This window comes from Corapipo altera, unplaced genomic scaffold, assembly GCF_003945725.1.
Source record: "Corapipo altera isolate COAL_440 unplaced genomic scaffold, ASM394572v1 327, whole genome shotgun sequence".
Classification (NCBI taxonomy): Eukaryota; Metazoa; Chordata; class Aves; order Passeriformes; family Pipridae; genus Corapipo; species Corapipo altera.
Window position 1 is genome coordinate 693,541 of NW_020885004.1, and position 20,943 is coordinate 714,483.

The 20,943-nt window shown below is 59.9% G+C and overlaps 2 protein-coding genes across 5 annotated transcripts; both read right to left on the reverse strand.

Annotated features, from left to right (window-relative positions):
- Positions 1-47: 47 nt before the first annotated feature.
- NFKB2 (nuclear factor kappa B subunit 2) lies at positions 48-11,044 on the reverse strand. Of its 4 annotated transcripts, none has more exons than XM_027667293.1 (24): positions 10,947-11,043; positions 7,926-8,117; positions 6,808-6,918; positions 6,291-6,369; positions 5,793-5,830; positions 5,600-5,698; positions 5,218-5,369; positions 4,508-4,614; positions 4,195-4,353; positions 3,985-4,089; positions 3,756-3,841; positions 3,493-3,631; positions 3,294-3,413; positions 3,007-3,189; positions 2,703-2,844; positions 2,451-2,565; positions 2,040-2,247; positions 1,782-1,951; positions 1,517-1,619; positions 1,155-1,384; positions 888-957; positions 612-784; positions 423-534; positions 48-332 (listed from the first exon to the last, which is right to left on the reverse strand). In XM_027667293.1, exons 2-24 carry the CDS (start codon positions 7,968-7,970, stop codon positions 220-222), a joined length of 2,859 nt encoding a protein of 952 aa, XP_027523094.1. In that variant the 5' UTR covers positions 7,971-8,117; positions 10,947-11,043; the 3' UTR covers positions 48-219. The 4 variants fall into 4 exon arrangements, with proteins under 4 accessions (XP_027523094.1, XP_027523093.1, XP_027523092.1 ...); XM_027667291.1 differs by having other exon boundaries at positions 220-332; positions 5,793-5,833; positions 10,947-11,044; XM_027667294.1 differs by having other exon boundaries at positions 220-332; positions 5,793-5,833; positions 6,808-6,852.
- A 1,653-nt stretch (positions 11,045-12,697) lies between these two features.
- On the reverse strand, positions 12,698-20,846 carry TMEM150A (transmembrane protein 150A). The gene is made up of 7 exons (XM_027667314.1): positions 20,687-20,846; positions 18,637-18,684; positions 16,339-16,410; positions 16,122-16,189; positions 15,860-15,987; positions 14,776-14,953; positions 12,698-12,996 (listed from the first exon to the last, which is right to left on the reverse strand). The coding sequence occupies exons 1-7, from the start codon at positions 20,764-20,766 to the stop codon at positions 12,752-12,754; spliced, it is 819 nt and encodes a 272-aa protein (XP_027523115.1). The 5' UTR covers positions 20,767-20,846; the 3' UTR covers positions 12,698-12,751.
- Positions 20,847-20,943: the final 97 nt, after the last annotated feature.

Here is a 20,943-nt window from a genome sequence, read left to right on the forward strand (position 1 = left end):
GTGCCCACTGACTCACGGCTGGGGCTGGAGAGAGGGAGGGTAAAGGCTAATGGAAACTGTATTTTTATTTAGAAGAGGGACCATTAAATAAGAGCAGAGAGGGGCAGGAGCTGGCTGCGTCCCATCCCCCTTAGTCCATGCAGCCGGGACCCCAAGTCCAGAAGGCACTTGTGTGGGCAAGGCAGAGGGCAGTGTGTGGGCACAGGGGCTACTGGCTCCTCAGTGCACCTGTGGCTGCTGGCTGGGGGGCAGCTCACCCCCCGGCTTCAAGGCCAACGTGGGCTCCTGCTCCTCCACTGACTCGCTGCCATAGGCACTGTCTTCCTTCAGCTCTGCAAAGGAATCCCCGGGTGCTCTTAGTGATGGGGCGTTGGGGGGCAGCAGAGACACCCTCTGCCCGCCCAGCCCATGCTCTCTTGTACCTGTGCTTTGCAGCTTCTCCAGTGCCTCACTTTTGTGGAGCATCCTCACGGCGTTGTGGAGCCCCATAGAGTCCAATGCCTCCAGCAGTCCCCCCAGGCTGCCGCCTGCCAGCTGTGGAGAGAGGGCTCTGAGTGGGGCCGATGGCTGGGCAGGCAGGTGGGACAGGGGCACCTCAGCCAGGCACTGACCTCGTAACTGCGCAGGAGGCTGACACTGGGCGACGGGGTGTCCTTGTAGGTCTCCACAAGGCTGCAGAGCCCCAGGCGCTTGGCCAGCTCGATCCAGTCTGACCCACTGCAGTCCTGGTTCAGCAGCTGCTCCAGCCCCTGCAGTGCCTCACTGTCCAGTGACAGGACCTTCCCTGCACAGGAGAGGTGCCTCCATCTCATGCTGCCCATCCTTGCACCCAGGAGGGTGCTGCCCTGCCTGTGTGAGGTGCTTTTGGGAGGAAAAGGGCTACTCACCTGGCTGGGGAGCGGTAGGCAGCTCCGCCTTGGGCCCCTGCTGAGAGGCCTGCAGCAGTATCTCCCGCACCTGCAGACAGACACACAGATGTCAGCATCCCATAAAGCACTGCCCAGATCCCTCATCACCTCCTCACACTATGGATCTCCCCAGGACACGGAGGGGCACCGGCATCCTCACAGGAGCATCTCCTGGAGCTCTGCCCCATCCATGCCATGACCCACACAGAACTGCTCCCTGGGAGTTTGTCCCATGGCATCACACACCTTCTGGCTCCGAGTCAGATCCAGAGATGTGTGGCAGCGGCGCTGCCTGTGCCCTGCCTGCCAGTGCCCCTGCATGGGGAGCTTGGGGTTGTTGCTGTGCTCCGCAGCCAGGGCTGGCTCCCCCAGCTCCATGGCCAGCTCCTGCTCCTCAGGGTCAGTGTCCGTGTCGCTGCTGGCCTCTGATGAGGATAGGTTCATGGGCTCGTCATTCTCACACAGAACATCTGCCCCTGTTAGGGAAGGGTGGAATGAGCCCCCAAAAGGGAAGGTGGCCTAGGGGTCTGCCCTGTGCCTGGCACTCCTCAGCACAGGCAGCCAGGGCTATGGAGAGGGAAGGGAAAGGAGAAAGGGCAGTGCCTTACCAGCTTTGAGGAGCAGTTTGGTGAGGGTAGGGGAGCCCAGGCCAGCAGCCAGGTGCAGGGGGGTGTTCCCGGCGAAAGTCCGGCTGTTGACATCTGCTCCCAGCTAACAAGAAAGGTGAGAGGCTATGATGATGGGCTGCCTGGGCACTTCTCCTACATTCTGTTACCTGAACACCTCAGGGGAGCCTCCACTTCTGCCAGGGCCCTGTAGGAGGCTGCACTCCATCCCTGTCCCACAGCCACCACCACACCAGCCGCCTCACACCTTTTTCACCAGGTGGGTAGCCATGTTCAGGTTCTCCATCTCCACAGCCAGGTGCAGTGGGGTCCTCCCGCTTTGTCTCTCCGCTGCATTCACGTCAGCTCCCGTCCTGACCAGCAGGTCCAGGCAAGCCAAACTCTTTGCCTTCACAGCCAAGTGCACAGGCAAGAGGCCTTAAAGATGGGGAGAGACTCAGAAGCCTTCTTGCAAAGCCCATGACGGCACCGATGGTGTTGCTCATCGTCCCTCAACCCCACTCACCGTGGAAATTGGGCAGGCGGAGCAGGTAAGGCGCAGCCGAGCCCAGGTGGGCCAGCAGTGTCTTCAGCATCTCTTCATCGCCAGCTTGGAGCGCCAGGTGCAGCAGGGAATTGCCGTAGCGGTCCAGCAAGGTTGGGTCAGCGCGGGCTTGCAGCAGGAGCTGGACCACTTGGGGCTGCTTGGTGATGACTGCCAGATGCAGCGGCGTCTGCAGGACAGCAGCACACCCTCAGCAGTGCTCACAAGAGGAGCCAAGTCCTGCACCATCGTTCTCTCCAGTATGGCTGCACCTTGCTCAGATCTGCAGCCTCCCCTCAGCAAGAGCAGCAACAGGAGCCCCCAGGGTTGGGAAACAGGAGTGAGGAACTACTCCCAGGTAGAGGAGAACTGGCTGCTCTGCAAAACATGTACCTGTTGCAGGTTATTGGAGATGTTGATGATCTGCTGGCTGGGGATGCTAACAATGACCTCGATCAGCTGCTTGATCACAGCTGTCTGCTCATGGATAATAGCAAGGTGCAAAGGCCTGAAAAGAGAGTGGATTGGTCCCTAGCTCAGCTCCATGCTTCTCCAGGTACTCCCTGACACACCCAGAGCCCCCATAATGGCTCTAACGCCCAACAAGGCTCCCACACTCTCCCTCCAAATGCCTTGTGTGCTCACGTGTCTCCATTCTCGTCCTGTGATGCGGCCAGGTGCCTCTGGACTGCCAGCAGCATACGGGGATCGGCAGTGACTGAGTAGTCGAGCAGGGCATGGGCATTGCGACGAGCTAGTGCCAGCATCCAGAGCTGGTACAGCTGGGCTGGGGGGCAAAGCAGGATGTCACCTCCAGGAGCAGCAGCCCCATCCATCCACCCTCCTGTATCCCCCAGGAGTGAAGAGCAGCACCCCAAAAGGCCCCCAACCCATGCCTCCCCTCCTGAGTGATGTCCCCCAGGCCCCCCTCAAGCTCAGCTGCTCCTACCGTGCTTCTGCAGCTCCTTGCAGTACGTGCTCTCTGTGGGTGCCTGCCTGTCGCTCCCGGGCCCCTCTGCCTCGGGGCCCTTCATCTGCACACCCCCCTGGTAGCTCCCCACAGGGTGGGGTCCAGGTGAGTAGATGCTGTTGTAGGGCAGCCCAGGAGAGTAGGGGAAGCTGAGGTTGCCACCTGCAGAGCAAGCAGGAGGACAGGTGAGCAGAGGGGAGCAGCAAGCCCCAAGGGTTGGGCCTTAGCCACCCAGTCAGGGAGGGGGAAGAGGCATCTCCACTCACCTCCTCCAGAGCCAAAGCCTCCAGCACCCCCGCCAGCACCCCCCATGTGTGAGCCCCCGCCAAAGTGCTGGGGAAACTGAGGCAGGACTTTCTTGCGCTTCCTCTCCACTTCTTCCTTGTCTGCAGGGAGAGAGGGGCAGTAAGGTGAGGGGCAGACCCAGTGGCAGGAGACATGCTAGCCTGCCTGAGGGGTGCTCACCTTCCACCACCGGGTAGTAGGTGAACTGTTTGGAGTCGCTCACGTCTCCTCCCCGTTTCCGCTTCAGCTGCAGGAAGACGGTGACAGGACGGTCGATCTTGGGCTTGTGGTAGGGGGGTGTGCGGAAGACAATGGCATACTGTGGGCAGGACACATGGATATGAGGTCCTGCTTGTCCTTGGAGCCAGGGACAGGGCACCTGTACCCCACAGGGCACCTGTCTACCTTGGAGCACAGCAGGACACTCCCTGTCTCCCCTGTACCTGTTTGTGCACATCTGTGGGGGAAAAGTCCCCGAAAGCCTGCCAGCCGTTCTCGTCATCCTCGTAGAAACGCACCTCGATGTCATCTGGGGAGAGAAGGGAGCTGGCAGCACCTGTCTCCTTGCCCCAGTCAGGCTCCAGGAACACAGACCCCTGGCCACCCAGGGGCCCCAGATCTGTCCTGCCACAGCCCCTCCAGAAGGTTTCGGCTGGAGGCAATGGCTTTTACCTTTCTGAACTTTATCACACAGCAAGTAGACTTCATCCCCTCCCCGCACGGAGCCTGCTGTCTTATCCATTCGTGAGATCTTCAGGTTGGAAGCTCCTGGGGACTCTGCAGAGCAAGAGGAGGTGTTCAGAGCCACTGTGCAGACAGAGCATCCCTCACCTCCTTACCCCACCCTGCCCTGTACCCTCCCCAGGCTGGCCCCATGCTCACTGCTGTCGTGGATGGGGTCCGAGATGACAGGCTGGAGGGCCAGCGTGAAGTTCCCGCTGCTGTCACGGAGGTAGGCGGTGAAGCGCAACCTCACGATGCTCAGGTCCATCACCTTCTTCAGCTCCTTCGCCTCCAGCTCGATCTCACGCAGCTCCGCTTCTGCCAGGGCAGGGCGAGATACCGTCAGGCTGGGTGGGGGGATGGTGCTCCAGGTCCCCCCACCCACACACTCCAGCCCCACGCTAACTAACCCCAGCCCCCCTGCTGTCACCCCGTGGGGCTAAGTTCTGCTGAGTCCCCAGGCTGCCCTCACCCGTCAGCAGATGGCTCCTGTTACGCATCTTCTGCTGCTTCAGCTTTTCCTTCATGATCTCCATCATATTTTTCTTGGTGACATGGAGCACACCCAGGTTGCTGAACCTGGAGAAGAGGGAGCCCCCTGGGAACTCGGAGTGTCAGGGCTGGGAGCAGCCAGCCCAAAGGGGTAGTCTTCTGCAGCTGGGAAGGAGCTGAGCAAAGCACAGAGCAGTGCCACTCAGGTAGCAGCGAGTCAACATGTGTGGGGCAGAAGAAGAGCAACCACAGAGGACAGGAAAGGAGCCAGGAAACTCTGGGCTCCACAGGTGACAAGTCCAAAGGGCTGTCAAAGACAAGACCAGAGGGACTGAAAGCCAGAGGAACGGAAACAGCACCAAGCTGAGCCAGGGCTGGACATATAAGAGCAACTGCAGTGGTTGCTGAATGATTCAGGCTGGCTTCAAAAGTCATCTACAAAGCTGGGGAGCTGCAACCCAAGGACAGAAGCCCAAAATAAGGTGCATGTGCCAAAACCTAGATCTAGGCAAAATGCTCAGGGAACAGAGCTGTAACAATGAACTTGTCTAAACACACTCCTGGCCACATCCAGCAAATCCAGCTCCAGCGTGCACTAACCCCCACCCTGTCCCCGTCTCGTAAGCTGCAGGCAGCACCCACAGCCACCTCACAAAGGCAAGAGGCCACCCCGGGTCCCCTCACACATACTGAGCTGTCATGTCCTTGGGTCCCACGATCGTGACACAGTTGCCAGCCTCGTTGCACTGCTTGCCCACCAGGCTGTGGGCATGTACACGAGGAGGGTCACTGTGCGTCACCAGGTCTACCTCGATCCGGGCCATCCCTGTGTAGTTGCAGATCTGCAGGGAGAAAGGAGATAGGTACAATACACCAGGAGTTTGCAGGACTCTCCACAAATCCCCTCCCCACAGCCACCACCCCTCTTGCCACAGCCCTCTCATCCCTCCAGTGCTGTGAGACACGCAGGGCTAATTATAAATTTCCTGTCCTTCCTTCAAGGCTCCCTCCTGGTGCTCATGCACTGCTGGCTGAAGATGCTGTTCCATCCCCTCCCCAGGGCAGTGCTCACCTTGACTGTGGGATAGGTCTTGCGCCCCTTCTCACTGGATGCTCCTGGCAGCCCCCCATGTGAAGGGCCCTCACAGCCATACCGAAACCGGAAACCCCGCTGCGGAGGCAAAGAGAGGATCAGCCAAGGGGGGCCCAAAACCTGATGCCATGAGAGCAAGGGGTGACAGTTACACCCTGGGTGACATCCTTACCTGCTTTGGCTGCTCAATAATGACGAGGTAGGGACCTTCTACTGGAGAACAGAAAGGAGATGTACCGATGAGAAACATGGGATAACCAAAGTGCATGTTTCCCGCAAGGATGCTGGAGGTATGGGGGCAGTACTGAAAGCGAGGTGACCCCTGTCTGTCCCATAAGGGTACTGAAAGCCCCCAGCCCCTCTGCTGTCATAGTGCAGCTGGGAGCAGCAGTCAGAGCAGCAGGGAGAGGAGGGGAAGGCCAGAGGATGCCCTGTCACATGGGGAGCAGGGACCACGGGGAGGTCACAGCTTAAGCTGATAGTCCCTGGTAGACTGAGCAGCAGGGCCCATCCTGGTGGCACGGGACAGGGATTCCCAGCCAGCTCACAGTGGGGCAAGTAAGGATACAGCCTGTGGTGCTGCTGGGAACTAAGAGGTGTGAGTCAGCCTGCTGGGAAAACCCATTGCAGCTGGGGACCCCTGGAAGGGCACAGCCAGAGGGGCCCTTACCCGTCTCAATCAGGGGCTCCTTCTGCTCCATCATGTGGGAACCAAAACTGAAGTCATCGTAGTCAATCCCATCCAGGCACTGGGTGATGGGAGAGAAGATTCAGTGTGATGAGTGTGTTGAGGCTGGAATCCCCAACTGCTCTGGAGGGTTGGCACAGACCCCCATCTCCCACCTTGGGCAGGCGATGGCAGTCTGGCACAGACCCCCATCAGGGCAGGAACAGATCCCCTGTCCCTCCCTGGGAAGAGGGGTGGGCAGGAGCAGACCCCTCGTTGCCCATCCCTGGGGGCAGCAGCAGATCCCCTTTACCCACCCCGGAGGCTGACACAGACCTCCCATCTCCTACCCCAGAGGCAGGCACAGACCCTTCCACCTCCCACCCCAGCGGCAGGCACAGATCCCCACCTCCCACCCCACCCGTGGGGTCGGGGCACTGCTCCCTGCCCAGCTACGGGACCGGGACCAGGCAGTGACACCCCCCCTGGGCCGACCCGATCCGATCCGTGCCGCACTCACGGGCTGGAACTGCTCGTCCATGTCGGCGCGGGGCCGGCCGGCGGCCTGCGGGGAGAGGGGGGTTGAGCGGGTACCGGGGCTGCAGGAAGGCACCGCCGCTCCGGAAAGTCCCTAGAAACCCCGCCGAGCCGGGAAATGACGGGACCGCGCGTCACCGCCCCGCCCCGCCGCGGCCGGGACACGGGGCACGGCCCGGGCACGGGGCACAGGGCAGGGGACACGGGGCTCGGCCGGGGCTCGGCACGGCCCTGCACGGCCCTGCACGGCTCGGAGCGCGGCCGCTCCTGCGCCCGCCGGCGGCCGCCCGGGGCGGTGGGACGAGCCGTCCCCTCGCCGCCTGGGGATTTTGGACTCGGAGCCCCGGGCGGGCTGGAAAATCCCGGAGCACGCCCGCCCGCCTCCCCCGGCCATCCTCGCCCGGGCGCTCCCTTGCAGCCCCGGAGCGCCACATGTCCCGAGTTTTCCCCCGGGAGCACGGAGGGATTTGGCCCTGCCGTCCCCTGCCGCCTGCCCCGCTACAGGCGCCGGTCCCCGCCGCGCAGCCATCGGCCCTTCCCCGGCAAGACTTGCAGTACAACACGGCTGAAACCACTCGCCCGCTCCACAAAGCCCGGCAACAGCTCCTGGGTCCCCCAAGGTCCCAACACCACAACATCCCACCCTGATGATGTGCCTCTGGCACAGGGATGTCTCCTCCAAGACCCTCTGAACTCAAACAGGAGCAGCCGTCCCAAAGCGCTGCCCCCAAGCTTGCTGGTCTCCCCCTGGCCAGGGGAAGCTCTCCAGAACTCTGCAGACCAAAGCCAGTACATGGCAGTCCCTTTCCAGGCAATCAAAGGGGTGCTTTCCCTCTACCCCAGTTTCCACTTACACGGCAGCTCCCGCATCCGTCCCGCAGAGGTGGGCTGTGAGAGGCATTCACTATCCGTGTTCCCATTCCCTCCTTCCCGCTTGGGAACATCTGCCTTCAAAGTGGAAGCGGCAGCCCCAGAGCTCCCTGTGGGAGCATATCCCACCGCCCCAGCACTCAGCACTGCATGCTCCCCACAGACCCCAAGGCACTGCCAGAAGCCGGGGCCCTTCCTTGCCGCCCACGACGCTCGCACCCTCCTACTCACCGGGGAGGAAGAGGCTGGTCTCAACAACCCGTCCAGCCCCAGCATCGCCACAGGGACTGCCAGTACCACAGACAGGGGTTCCACTGGTGTCAAGGTCTGCCTGACCACGGAAAACCACCGGTGACTTCTAGCAAAGGGGCAGGATCAGAGCAGAGCCTCCGAGCACGCTCTCTTGCTCCACATTTCTTCTCACTAAGAAGAAAAAAAAGCAAAAAAGCCCCTGTATCTGACTCTGCGGTGCCCTCATACCATGAATTTCTGAATCAGTGGTTGCTGCAGGTCCCACTCAGGGGATTTTGGGTGTGTGGGAGAAGAGGGGAAGGAAGGGGATTGTTCAACCCGTGCGTGACTCATATTCTTCAGAAGCTGAACAGAATCTTTTCAAGGAGATTTTTCGGCCACTCAAGTCCTCCAAAGGGGCTGTCCTGAGACCCCAGGCCTGAGGTGTCCCTTGGCTGGCCTGCCACCTGAGCCCTGGTGAGCTCCTGCAGCCCCTGCCCTGCCAGCCTGTGGGATGCATCCCAGACAGCAATGCAGCCTGGGACATGGAGTCTGAGGACCTGCAGGTGCAGCAGAGGGTGCAAGGAGGGAGAAGGTAGAGATCCAGCATTGCAAAATGAGGCGGGACCTTCCTCCTGCCATTCTGGAGGACCTTCAAAAGGCCTAGGAACATGGACACAACTCCCCCCTGGCCTGTGGGAAGCAGCACGCGCTCCCTGCTGTTGGGATCCCATCCATCATACCGCCTGGGCAGCTTCACCCTGCCACCACCAGCCAGCCACCCCATCTGCTGGCACAGATTTTACAGAGAGGTGAAGAAAGGGACAAACATCCTTCCTCAGTGTGCTGAGAACAGCCACCTCGAACTCTACCTGCTGAGCCCAGCTGGGGGAACCCAGGCCTGAAGATGCTGGATAAGAACAAACTGTGCCCTTTGGATAGCACAGCTCCCCTTCTCCAGTGCCATCACCTTCATCCCCTCTTGAGAGGTTTTCACAGCGCACTGATTGCTGCCCAGGATACTTCCACTTGTTGCAGCAGATAGCATTACTGGGATGTCATAGAGTCGTGCCTGCATCTCCCCAGCCTGCACAGCTCTGGCTCTCTCGGGAGAATGTGTGCTGGAGGAAGCCCACCTTGCAGCAGAGATGGTGTCATCACCTGCTTCTTTATTCCTGGAAAAGCAACCTCAGACCTACTCTCAAGGTAAATCCTGCCTCCTGTGCCAAGCAGCCATGTCAGGACTCGGGGTTTCCCCTAGGAATGTAACACACCCAGCTTTTATCCCCCACACATCCCAGAAGGGAACCCATCTCTCCTTCCTCCATCAGTAGCATCCCCTGGCCTGTGTTACACAGCACATCTGAGCTGGAGCATGATCTTGAACTGCAGCCCCCATTTGCTTGGCTAATTCCTCCCCATCTTCACACCTTCCTAGGGCTCAGGAAGGATTCTCTGGGCATTGCTGGAAATGGGGGAAAAGAGCAGCAACCCAGATGCAAGGCACTGCCCGGCACTGCTAGGCACAGCACTAGTTCCCGGCCCAGGAGCACAGCAGTGCCACGGCACCCTTGCCAGGCGGCACAGCCTCCCTTGTGCCAGCCAGACTGCTTCAATTAAGGGCCAGCTGCTGGCAAGCAGCGTGAATTAAAGCCATTCTTCCATGCCTGCAGCTCCTTGAACGTGACCTAGTAACGCAGGTGCTATTTTCTTTCCTCCCATGACAGTCGGCTGACTTCGCAGAGCCGATGCCCCGCAGGCAGGAGGGAAATATACGTCAGTCTATCTGAGGCGAGAGTGTTTAGTAGCCATGGGAAAGAGTGCTCCAGAAATGCACGAGTGCAGCCCTGCTCCGAACTGCCCTATTGTACAGCTGACATGTTCCAGCCACCCAGCTGGCTGCTCCTCTAACATACGATTCCCTGTGCATTTTGCTTCTCTTGGGGTCTGCTAACACCTGAAAAAGATGGCCCTAAATACCTGGCCTTGCTTTCTGCACAAATCCTGTGCTCTGCTCCATCCCAGGTGTCCCAACAGCTACTGGCAAGGGGCTGGCAGGAGGCTGCTGAGTCTCTCCTACTGTTTACAAGGACTTTGCTCTAAGACCCTTCCTGGAAATGAGGTCCTTAATGTGCAAGCACAGCAGAGAGAAATCCCCTCTCCCTGAAAGCTGTCCAAGCCTTCCCCTCCCAACAGCCTGCCTTCGAGCACTGAAGCCATTTGTATCTCTCTGCATAAAACGCCTTTACTCTCTTTGTGGCTATCAAGTTGGTTTTGGCAAACCCCAGCCACCCACTGATCTTCTGGTTTTCTCCTCTAGGGCCTGTAAATCAGCTCCTTTGCTGTTGTGTTATGAACCATTGCTCCAGTTGTACATCTGTGTGCCCTCAGAGAACACCTCTCAGTGACAACCCAGCGTTTGCCATCTCTCACTCTCTCTGGTTTCCACTCTACCCACAATACCACTACCGTGTTGGCATTCACGTCTCCATTTGGGGTAGATCTTGCTGAGCCTGCGGGCATGGATCTCTTCCCCTCGGAGCAGGCAGGAAGCCAGCCCTGCTCCAGCGCAAGCAGGGCTCAACATGCAAGAGAGAGAGCAGCGGGATAGGGCAGAACTCACTGGCAACACAGAAACAGGAAAATAAGCAACTTCCCCACTGCCAGGGAAACGGGTGTAAGCGCCAGCGCTGGGACCTGCTGCCTCCTCCCCACTCCAAGAGAGCAGCTGTCTCTCCATCCTGAATCTTCCCAACTTCCCCTACCCCAGCGAGCCCCGTGGTCGGTCCAGAGGAAGCCAGGGACCGGCGTGGCTGCCGGGGCGAGAAGGAGGCCCAGGAGCGGCCGAGGGGCCTTCTGCAAGGATGGGCAGCCCTGGCAAGGGAACTTTAAACCTCTGGACCGCTCAGTTCCCTTTCCCTGGGAACCCTTCTCCCGCTGGCGCAGGCAGCCCTGCCCACTGCCGCTCGGGCGCATCCCCCCGGCACCTCCAGATACCCCCACCCCGGCCCGGCCGCTTACCTTCATCCCAGCCCCAGCCCAGCCGTCGCGCCCCGGCCGCGGTACCGGGAAAGTCCCGTCCTGACTCCGCCTCCCGGGGCTTCCCGGGCCCGGCTCCGCCCGGCGGGACAGCGGCAGGGCGGGCCGGGGGACCCCCGAGGGGACAGGCAGCTCCAGGCTGCTGCATCCCGGCGAAACCGCCCGTCCCTCTCGGGTCAGGGCACCGAGCCCCGGGCTCACGGCTGTCCCCCGAGACCCGCAGGGCCACTAACCCCGTTCCCAAAGCCAGCTGCTACCGCGGCGGGGAAGGACCATCTGCCTCGCCCATGGCTGATTTTCACTTTTATTATTGTAAATTCACTGTTGTCTTTATATATTTTTTTTAAAAAATATATTAGATATAAAAGTCAGAAATGCTCCTCTTTGAACTACATATACTGGTGGATTTACAGGCCGGTTTGGAAAGGTGGGCAAATAGGCAAGCCCAACCTGATCAATGCGCACAGCAGCAGCAGCAAATGCCCCTCTCCAGGGACAAGGGAAAAGTTATATATATATATATATGGGTATATATATATATATATATATATATACACATGTTTTTAGATCTATACACACACACCATACACACACACCAAGCACACAGAGCACTCATACCCCTCAACACCCCACCCCTCTGCCCAGAACACCCCGGTCTGCAGCCTGAGGATACTGGGACTGAGCAGGATGGGCTCCCACCAGGCAGGTGCTGGCCAAGGCACCAGCGGACGGATCTGGGAGTCCCAGCAGAACAGGGCATGCATTTACCTGTTCCTACAGAAGTGCCTCCCCTTTCTATGCCTGTGCTCCCCGGTTGGGAAGGCTGGTGGCCGCCCACCCCGGACTGGGACGCTCCCTCATGGGACAGCTTAGGTTGGCAGAGGTACAGGGGGGAAATCCGGTGCTCTGCAGGCACAGTGCCTTGGTATGATGGTAAATTCAGACTCACTTCCCAAAGTAGCTGGGAGCACGGGAATGCCACGACCCAGGAGGTGAAACCTGCCTCAGCAATTCTCAAAGCTGAAAAAAATGTCAGGAAAGTCATCAACTGAAGGCAAGGAAGGCCCTGAGCAGCAAGAGCTCGAGGGGCTAGCGAGGCCAGCTAGGGCTGCTGGTGTCATCTTGTAGCAGTGTGAGGCACTGCCTCCACCCAGGAAGCCAGGAGGGAGAGACCCCCTGCTGCCATTCTCACTGGGGGTGCAGACAGACTGGCACTGCCATAACTTCCCAAGGAAGGGAAAAGGCACTCTGGGTTTTTGGCTCCTCTGACAGTCATACTTGGCAGGCTTGCTCTGCTGAACCTTCCCTGTGGAGGAGGGAAGGACAGAGATCTCCCTCCCTCCCAGCATACCAGGCTTGTGTGGTGAGGGAAGAGTGAGCCCCCTGTTCCTGCACATCGCTTACAGAAGGGGGCCTCTGTATGATTGCCTGCAGCAGCCCCTGACTCAGACAAGGCTACCCCAGAGGCTCCGGGGCAGATCCTGGCTCTGTTGATAGCACCAGGTTGGCATCCCTGCACCCCAACAGTGCCCCGAAATCCTGTGGGCAGAGAGGGGGCAGCTCCTGCAGGGGCACCAGCTGCCAGAGGAGTCCTGGATGCAGCTCCTGCCAAGAGCGGAGGGCACCGCATGCCCACACGTACACACACACACACACACACACACACACACACACACACACACAGAGAAGCACCCCAAGGCAGCTGGGGTCTCAGAGACATTCAAGGTGGGGAGTTACTGTCAGAGCCCAGTTTGGGAGTCTCCACTGTGAGCTGCCTCCTGTGGGGGTCAGGCCATAGCCAAGCCCTCCACGTGGCTGTGGATGTGGGCCGTGCTGGACACGCTGCTCTCGTCTTTGTAACTTTTGGGAGCCCGGCTGGCTTTCAGCAGGACCAGGAAGGTGTCTGTGGAGATGGCCCCAAACTCAAAGGTGAATGTGCCATAGAAGACCAGGACATCGATGATGAACATCCACTCACACAGTGCAGCCACATGCTGCAGCACAAAGCTCTCCTGGATGAAGAACACACCACCTGAGGGTATGCCAGTCAAGGAAAGCACAGATGGACACCGACCACCTCATGGAGGACCATGTCCCACTGCCACCGCATGCTGGGGTGGCTGTGAGAACCCACCCTTGCAGGAAATGCACTGCCACTCCTAAAACCCAGAAACCCAGCAGCACGGGGGCCCTAGCACGGGTGAGGTGGTGGCACACATGCCCAAACCAGCCTCAGTAAATCATGGGACTGATGCCAGGCTGGGATTTTCTGAAAAGGCCAAGGCAGGAGGAACTCAGGCTGCACTTCTCAGTGCAAGCCAGGTGCCCAGATGCCTCACCCTCCCCACACCCTTTGTCTCTTCCTCAAGCCAGGCTGACACTCCCCATCCTCCTGCAGGATGCCATCAAAGATGATCAGCACTCCATCCCCTAGGTAATGGGGTTTGGGCTGCTCATCCCAGCCCTGCAGCACCTCCTGTCCCTCTGTGCTGCAGGCTGGCCCATGCCAGGGAAGGGGCCTGCTCCTGCTTCTCCACGTCCTACTGCTGCCAGAGTTTCTTTATCCTTCTCTCATCCTCACCAAGGATCTCTAGGGAAATTTACTGCCAGAGCCACTGTGGATGAGGGGAGAAGGCATCCCCCAACCCTCCAGGTGAAGCCTCCAGCAGTATGGTGCCTTCTGCCAGTGAGACCAAGATCTGTGAGAGCTGCAGAGGCAGGGACCTGACCTGTACAGTGTAGAGCCCTCTGCTCACTCCCCCCATCCCATTAGGAGAGATCCCAGCCCTTTCCCCACACTGTCCACACCACAGCTCACTGCTTTCCTGCTGCTAGTCCCCAGTCTTTACAGAGCGGGATGGCCACAGCAGATGGGCACCAATCCTGTCTCCCTTGTCCTTACGTGCCCTTCCTGTCCCTCCCAGCTGGCATGGCCCTGCGGCACTCCTACCCTTCCCAGCTCCCTGCCTGATTCCCAGCCTGCCTGCCTGCTGCTGTGACAGAGCAGGACTCTCTGATTTGTGCCAGGCCTGCCAGCACCTCCCAGGCTCCTCTTTGTGCTGCTCACCTCAGCCAGACCCCAGCCAGCCTCTTTGGGACCCACGGACACTGGATGTTTTTTCCCCTTCCTGCCCAATAACCACCACCTTGTTTCCCAATTTATCCCCACCCTCAGTTCCAAACAAGCTCCTGGCTCCTTGGCCACACACTCAGGACCATTCTTCGAGCCCCAGTTCACCTGACACCGTGCCCTCCCTCCCTGCTATGGTGTTTGCAAACCCCAGTGCCTGCTCACCAATCCCTCCCTCATCCTCACGGGCAGGTTGGCTTATGGGTGCCAGAGAGCCTTGGCTGGCAGAGGTGTTGCCATGTGCCCACCCAGAACCTGCACAGAGCACTTTTGTACTCAGCTTTGGTCATACAGGTAACCCAGACAGACTTTGCTCAAAATACCTTTGTCTCATGAAAAAAACCCCATCAATTAACCAACCCTGGGTTATGTGGAACTGGAGCCTGCAGTGGTGGCTGGGCTGCAGCAGCCAGGACAGGGCTGGTTTGGGGCATCCCAGCACCCCAAGAAATGCCCACCAGCATCCCTTCCCCTCCTCAGCCCCTTACCAGCCCTGAGACTGCTGCTCATCCAGCCTATACCTGCAGAGAGCTGCCCACCCTCAGTCCCCTGCCCAGCCCCTCTCCTGGCACCATGCCTCACTGCCAGAGGAAAGGATGGAGAACACGGGGTACATAACCCACCATGAGAAACACCTTTCACCAGCCCATCCCCAAACTTCTTCCCACACCTTCAGGATACTGAAGACAAGGGTGACAAAGGCCACAGTGGTGAGGAAGCTTCGTAAGTGGCCAGTCCAGTACTGCCCTCGGGTTTTGGCCATGCGGTAGGTGAGGATGGACTGCAGGAGCAGGAACAGCATGCTGGTGGGAAAGGCCACCCCTGCCCCAATGTAGTGCAGCACCTTGGCGTGATCCACCTGTGGGGAAGAGACCATCAGTGCTGGCACCCTGGGACACTCCCCAGCACAGCACGGCTCTGCTCCAGGGGTTGGGCTCCTGCCCAGGTAGGGGTGCAGGCGGTGCCAGAAGCAAGTCCAGGCAGCTCACCCTGTGCCTGACTCCTGGCTGAAGAGCAGATTTGTACCCAGTATCTGCTGCTGGGATCTCAAAGCACTCTGTTTCTTTCATCTGTGGGCCAGCAGCCCTGCTGTGCCCAGGGGCAGGGGCTGCCCTCTGCCCTGAGAGGCATCTGGGGCCACCCGCACTGCCCCCCGTGAGGGTCACAGCCCAGTGCTGCTGAGCCACAGCTGGGGCACGAGGGGGATCGGGGCCAGCAAGCCTCTCCTGTGGCTGGCGCTGGCAGCAGCCTCCTGCCAAGCAGGAGGGACTGGCTGCCGCAGGCAGCGGGCAGGCAGCTGCCGGGAGGCCGATGCCTGGCAGTGCAGGCAGGGGCTGAGTGCTGCTGTGTGCTGCCAAGCCTGGGCTCACTTTGGTCATTGCCAGCACAGACTCTGTCCCGACAGTTACCTGGCATCACCCCTGAACAGGAGCATCGGCAGCTTGGCACGGTCCTCAGCCCGACTGGCACGTCCCTGGCCCTGCACGTGCCCATGGAGGGGACAGACCTTGCAGAGGGTCTCAGGTAAGGGTTAAACCAAACCCAGCAGTTTAATCTGGACCTGAACTATGAACACACTAGCAAAGAGGACTGCCAGCACTCTGGAAAGCACAGCGCTAACCCAGCAGAGGGGAAGGATTGCACAGGCAGAAACCACCACCAAACCACCCCAAACCCTACCCTGCTGAGCACTGCCACTGCCCCACTCCAGTCAAGGCCCTCTCCCACCCTCCTGCCCATGGGGACTCCCGAGAAGATGCCTTACCTGGAAATTGCCAACCATGGTGAGGCCAGCAGCGCAGACCCAACCAGTGGCCAGCCCCAGGGTGTTGAGGAGGGATGGCCCCAGGCGCTCCAGGATGTGGGCGTAGCGCAGCAGTCCCACCAGGATGACTGCAGGAGGGAGACACAGCCCCATCACATGCTGCTGCCTGCGGCCTCCCTCATCCGATTCCTGCCCCGTGCTGGGGGTATGTGCTGCAGGGCAGCCCACTCCCAGCCCCACTCCCCTGGCAGCCAGCACTTACCCATGAAGGAGCCCAGGCTGCAGATGAGGCTGAAGAAGCAGCTCTCGGGAGGCAGGGTGCCACATTTGCTGTGGGGACAAAGCAAGACCCAGGGAGCCCTCAGACAGGGGGCACTGGGCTGTGCGCTTGCTCCCCCCTCCCCAAAACATTCTCCTGGTTTGTCCTGGAGGGGTCCCAGAGCGGCTCTGCCCTGTGCTCCCACCCTGCAGCTGCTCACCTGACGAGGGGGATGTGATCCAGAGTGCAGCAGGAGCTGGGGCCGTCCATGTCACACGACTGATTGTAATTCCTGCCGGCAGCAAAGGGACAGGTTAGGAGAGCAGAGATCCTGCCTGGGACCCTCATGTCTCCTGTCCACTAGCCCTGCAAGGGCAGCAGAGCTGCTCCCCAGTGAGCATAGCTCGACTCCAGGGATGTGCCCGCATCCTGTGTCAAGCCCCTCCAGGGAGCAACCACTGCCCAACAGGGTCCTCTGGTAGCATCACATCTGGGCTTCCACAGCCTATCCCCTGCCTCTGGCTTTGCTGTCCACCCGGAGCCCCTGTCTGTGAGGGAGAAGCCATGGTGGGGCAGAGGGCTGCACACCCTGTTGAGTGCACAGGTCAGGGTGCTGGGCTCAGGGGCTTCTGGTGGGAGCATCCACCTGCAAGCACCATCACACATCCCTGGGGTGGGAGCTGTTGATGAAGCTGGGCATGCAGTTACCAACAGCTCCAGGTTTGCAGGGGCCAGGTAAGAACACTGAGCTGTGTGGGGAAATGCACAAGCACTCCTGGGACCCGTACCAGGTCCGTGCCAGGGAGAGAGTGACCTGTGAGGAGCTGGGAGGTGTTGCCTGAGGGAGAACATGACCAAAGCCAGCTGCCCGACACACCAGGAGGGCATCCCCCCAGGGGCCTGTTAGCAGCCCCCAGTACTGCCAGGCTGGGGCAGGGCTCTGGTGCCCCCACCCACTGCAGCTCCCTGGGAGTGTCTCCTGTGCCCACAGACCCTGTGAACATGGGGACCCTGAGCTCTTTCTCAGACTGAGACACCTTCCTGTACCACAACTGCTGCCTGCAACCCTGACCAAATTCCCACCATGGGGGTACATGCTCCCTCACCCTCAGAGCTCTCCCAGGAGCTGGCAAACACTCAGAGGTTTTTTGGGTGCCCCTTTGCAGCAGCATCACCCAGGCATCCACCACCTCTACCTGGAATGGCTGAGTAGGACCCCCTCCTCATACCACAGGCAGGGAGCCCAAAGTCCTGTGTTCCAAAGGGTTCAGACACCTCCAGCCCAGTGGTGGAGATGGGAGCTGTGGGGGACCAGCCCTTCCCTATCCCTGTCCCAGCCTGACTATCCGCCACCTCCGGCCGTGCAGCAAGCGCACGGTTAAAAAATCCTTTCTGGAAAGAGCCGGGCTGGGCTCTGATGTTTTTTCAGTCTCCTCAGTTTACTGGTGGCTTTGTTTTCCAACCACTAAACCCAGGCAAGGCGTGGAGCCCCACGGCCTCCTCAAATGCTGCTCTTGGGGCCGTGTTTGGTTTGGGAGGATTTTTTTTATTATTATTTTGTTTAAAGAGAGCAGCCTGAGGCCGGGAAGCATTATTCATCATTAAGGGCTGGCTGTGTGGCGGAGACAACCCAACACACACATTCTTCCCAGGGCAGAATCAGCCATCAGGCAGGAAATGGCAGCAGGTTTTTTTTTTTTTTCCCTTCTTCAAACACTCCAGCAAGAATTAAACTAACATGGATCTCTCTGGGCAGATTTTTAAGGCGACACAGCAAGCCAAAAACCCTGCAGAAGAAGTTGCCAAGAGACCAAACAGGGTTTCTTTTCCCAGTCCCTGCCTTCTCCACGCCTTGTCCCCCATGTGGGGGAGCTGCAGGCAGCTCTGCTCATGGGGTGTCCAGGCGCCGCGGGGCCATCCCATCCCCCTGGCACTGCCAGATTTAGCCTCAAGCAAGCAAGTCGCAACCTTTTCCATGGAGACACACGGCCCTCTGTAATTCCCTGACCACTTATTTTCATACTTTCTCCATGCTGTGTTTTTTCAATGGCCTCCTTCTCTCTGCCTGGTTTGCAGCAGGGCTGGACTGTTCACGGGAGCAGCTGTAACCACATGTGAGCCTGGGCAGGGGAGAGAGGGCAGTCCAACCCTGACAGCAGCTAGTCCCCCCAAAGTGGTTCTGCTCCCGAAAGCTACTTGTAGGCCAGACAGGAGGCACGTGCCCTGGGGCATTTGCACCCCATCGCTGTCACCAACATGTCTGCTGAGGGCGAAGGTGGCTCTGAGTCGTCTTTAATGCTCCCACCTCTCCTGTCATCCCCAGCCCCGTCCCAGGGTCAACCTGATCTGCAACCCCCCTTTCAGCACAGGGATGGTGCAGGGGGTAGCTCAACTACCCAGTGGTCTGGCACAGAGTGGCACAGTTCAAGTGGGACAGGTCTGGAGGGGACCCAGCATTATAAAGCCTTTAACTGAGCCAGTGTGTGCCAAAGAGCCCCTGCCTCCCCCCAGGCCTTACCAGTTGTGGACAGGGCAGATGTGGTTGTTGGAGAGTGCCATGGCATATCTGGGGGAGAGACAACAACAGGGTTACTGCAGCCACCTGCCTCCCTGCACCCCTGCTCTCTGCCAGCACCCGGATCAGCCCCAGGGACCAGCTGAGGGAGCAGAGGATAAAAATCCTCACTGCCTGGCAGGGGCCAGCACTCATCCTATGGCACCTCCCAGCTTTAAAAAGCAGGGAAAAGGAAAACAAGTGCATGAGCCCAGCACACGCTCTGCAGAGCTCCCACTGCTGGGAGCAGGTCCCCCTGCCTTGTACCCCCATCCCTGCTGAGAGCCACCTCCTGCTCCAGCTCAGTGCAGATGCTTCTGTGGGGCCTCTTCCCCTTCACGCTGCTGTCTCTTGGGGACTGCTCTGCCACGGAGCCCCCGCCCTGGTACTGGGGCTCTCCACCAGCCCACAGCTGTGCCAGCTGTCACCTGATGGCTCTGTTGTGCTTCCCCCAGCTCCTGGCTGGCTAGTGATGGAGCTGTAAATTGGATAAGTAGCTGGTGCATTGGCAGGGCATTTCGAGTAGATCAGCTCCACCAAGCACTTCACTGTGGAGTCACCCCTGCATCTGGTCAGCGTAACAAGGGGCTCATGAAATGCATCCGGCTTCACCCCAGGGGTGCTCAGCCCTGTGGCTGCCCCAGCCATCAAGGAGCCCTGCTGCCCAGCAGCCACAGCAGCAGGCGGCACCATGCTGTTTAGATCACAGCCATAAAGAGCTCAGGTTAAAAACAAGCCCCAACACCAACACGAAAACCCCTATCCTGCCCGAGCTGACCACATAAAGCTGGGTTGCAAAAAGGGTGTTCCCACAAGAGAGGCAAAGAGCAGGACAGCTGGGGGGATCCAAGGGGCAGCACCCTCCAGCAGATCCCTCACCCAGCCACTTCCCAGATCTCACCCAAGCACTCAGTACTCATCCCAGACCTCCACACCCTCCTGGAAGGGGGCAGTTAGCCAACAGAAGCACAAACAGCACTGTCCTCTCCCAAGACGATGTGCCCCTGCAAACCCTGTCCCCTCTCATGGCTCTGAATCCCAGGCGTGGCTGATGGGCCCCCACATGGGCCACGCACTCCACAGTCAACTGCCTGACCTCTTGCTGGTACTGTACTTGTGAGGGACACAGCATCGGGGGCTGCAGGACATGTCTGGTGCCAGGAAAAGGGCCTAAGAAGGCCACTCCCAGGGCAGCTCTGGCTGTGAGGACCATAAAGCAGCTACCCCCACCTGGGCTGCTCCAGACAGGAGGGCCATCTACCCCCCAGGGTCACTCACAGGAGACAGACAGTGCTTTACACTGTGTCCAAGGCAAGTTCCTTGCACCAGAGTCAGTATTCGGCTTTGTTGTGAAGGAGGACAGGGGATACCAAAGGGGGAAACACTTGGAGGGACCTGTAGGGTTATGGGGTGCATTCGCACCCTAGAAAGTCCCACCATCAATACTGAGGCTCTCTGTGCCTTTGGGAAAAGTCCCTCATCCATTGCCCATCAGTGCTAAGGCCCGAGAAGGGGACCGGTGGGGTGGACTAATGCTGTTCACCCAGGTGACACAGCCTCTGCCCCCAGCACAAGGCCCTTCCATCCATGGGATGGGTGTCCATGTACTGGCCCCGGCGCTGCAGGAGTTGGGCTGGCAGCACGGCTCCCAAAGGTGTTCCCGTGCCACCTGAGCATCAGCTGCACTCACGCCGGGACAGGGGCGCGCGATTCCACGGGATGCCAGGGATGTAAGGCCAGGGAGGCACACACCAGAGCTGCTGCAGGGGGCGCGGGGACCACGCAGGGCAGCTGCGGGGGTTCAGGGAGGTGTGGGAGATAAGGAGTGTCCCGAAGTGCCCCAACTTGACGGGGGCCAGCGGCGCCCCGCAACCTCCTGCCTCGCACCATCCCACCCAGAAGTATCCTCCGGCCCCCCAGCCCACAGCATCCCGCAGCATCCCGCCCGCAGCCCGGGCGCCCCCGGCCCCGCCGCCCGTGAGAGGGGGGCTGGCGGCGGCCCCGCGGCACTCACACGATCCACATCCCGGTGATGGTGAAGGCAGGCAGCGTGACGGGCAGGATCCCCCAGGCCGGCATCCTGGAGCCGGGCATGCCCCGCCGAGCTACGGGCGAGCGGGGCCGCCGGCAGAGCCTCCCCGCTCCCTCCTGCTGCCGGGCCGCCGCCGGGCCGCGCTCCCCATGGGCGGCGGGGCCGGGGCCGGGCCGGGCTGGCGGGCGGAGCGGGGTCCGGCCGTGCGGAACGGCGCCGGGACAGCCCACCCGGCGGGG

What these genes read in the sequence shown, in the direction of transcription:
- TMEM150A (XM_027667314.1), bottom strand. Translation starts at nt 20,766, where the DNA reads ATGCCCGGCTCCAGGATGCCGGCCTGGGGGATCCTGCCCGTCACGCTG. An exon ending in GATCACATCCCCCTCGTCAG is followed by an intron (nt 16,190 to 16,338) that starts GTGAGCAGCTGC and finishes TTGTCCCCACAG; the next exon opens with CAAATGTGGCACCCTGCCTC. An exon ending in CAGCCTGGGCTCCTTCATGG is followed by an intron (nt 15,988 to 16,121) that starts GTAAGTGCTGGC and finishes TCCCTCCTGCAG; the next exon opens with TCATCCTGGTGGGACTGCTG.
- NFKB2 (XM_027667292.1), bottom strand. Translation starts at nt 7,970, where the DNA reads ATGCTGGGGCTGGACGGGTTGTTGAGACCAGCCTCTTCCTCCCCG. An exon ending in CCGCCTGCCCAATTTCCACG is followed by an intron (nt 1,952 to 2,039) that starts GTGAGTGGGGTT and finishes CCCATCTTTAAG; the next exon opens with GCCTCTTGCCTGTGCACTTG. An exon ending in GGAGAAGCTGCAAAGCACAG is followed by an intron (nt 333 to 422) that starts GTACAAGAGAGC and finishes ATTCCTTTGCAG; the next exon opens with AGCTGAAGGAAGACAGTGCC.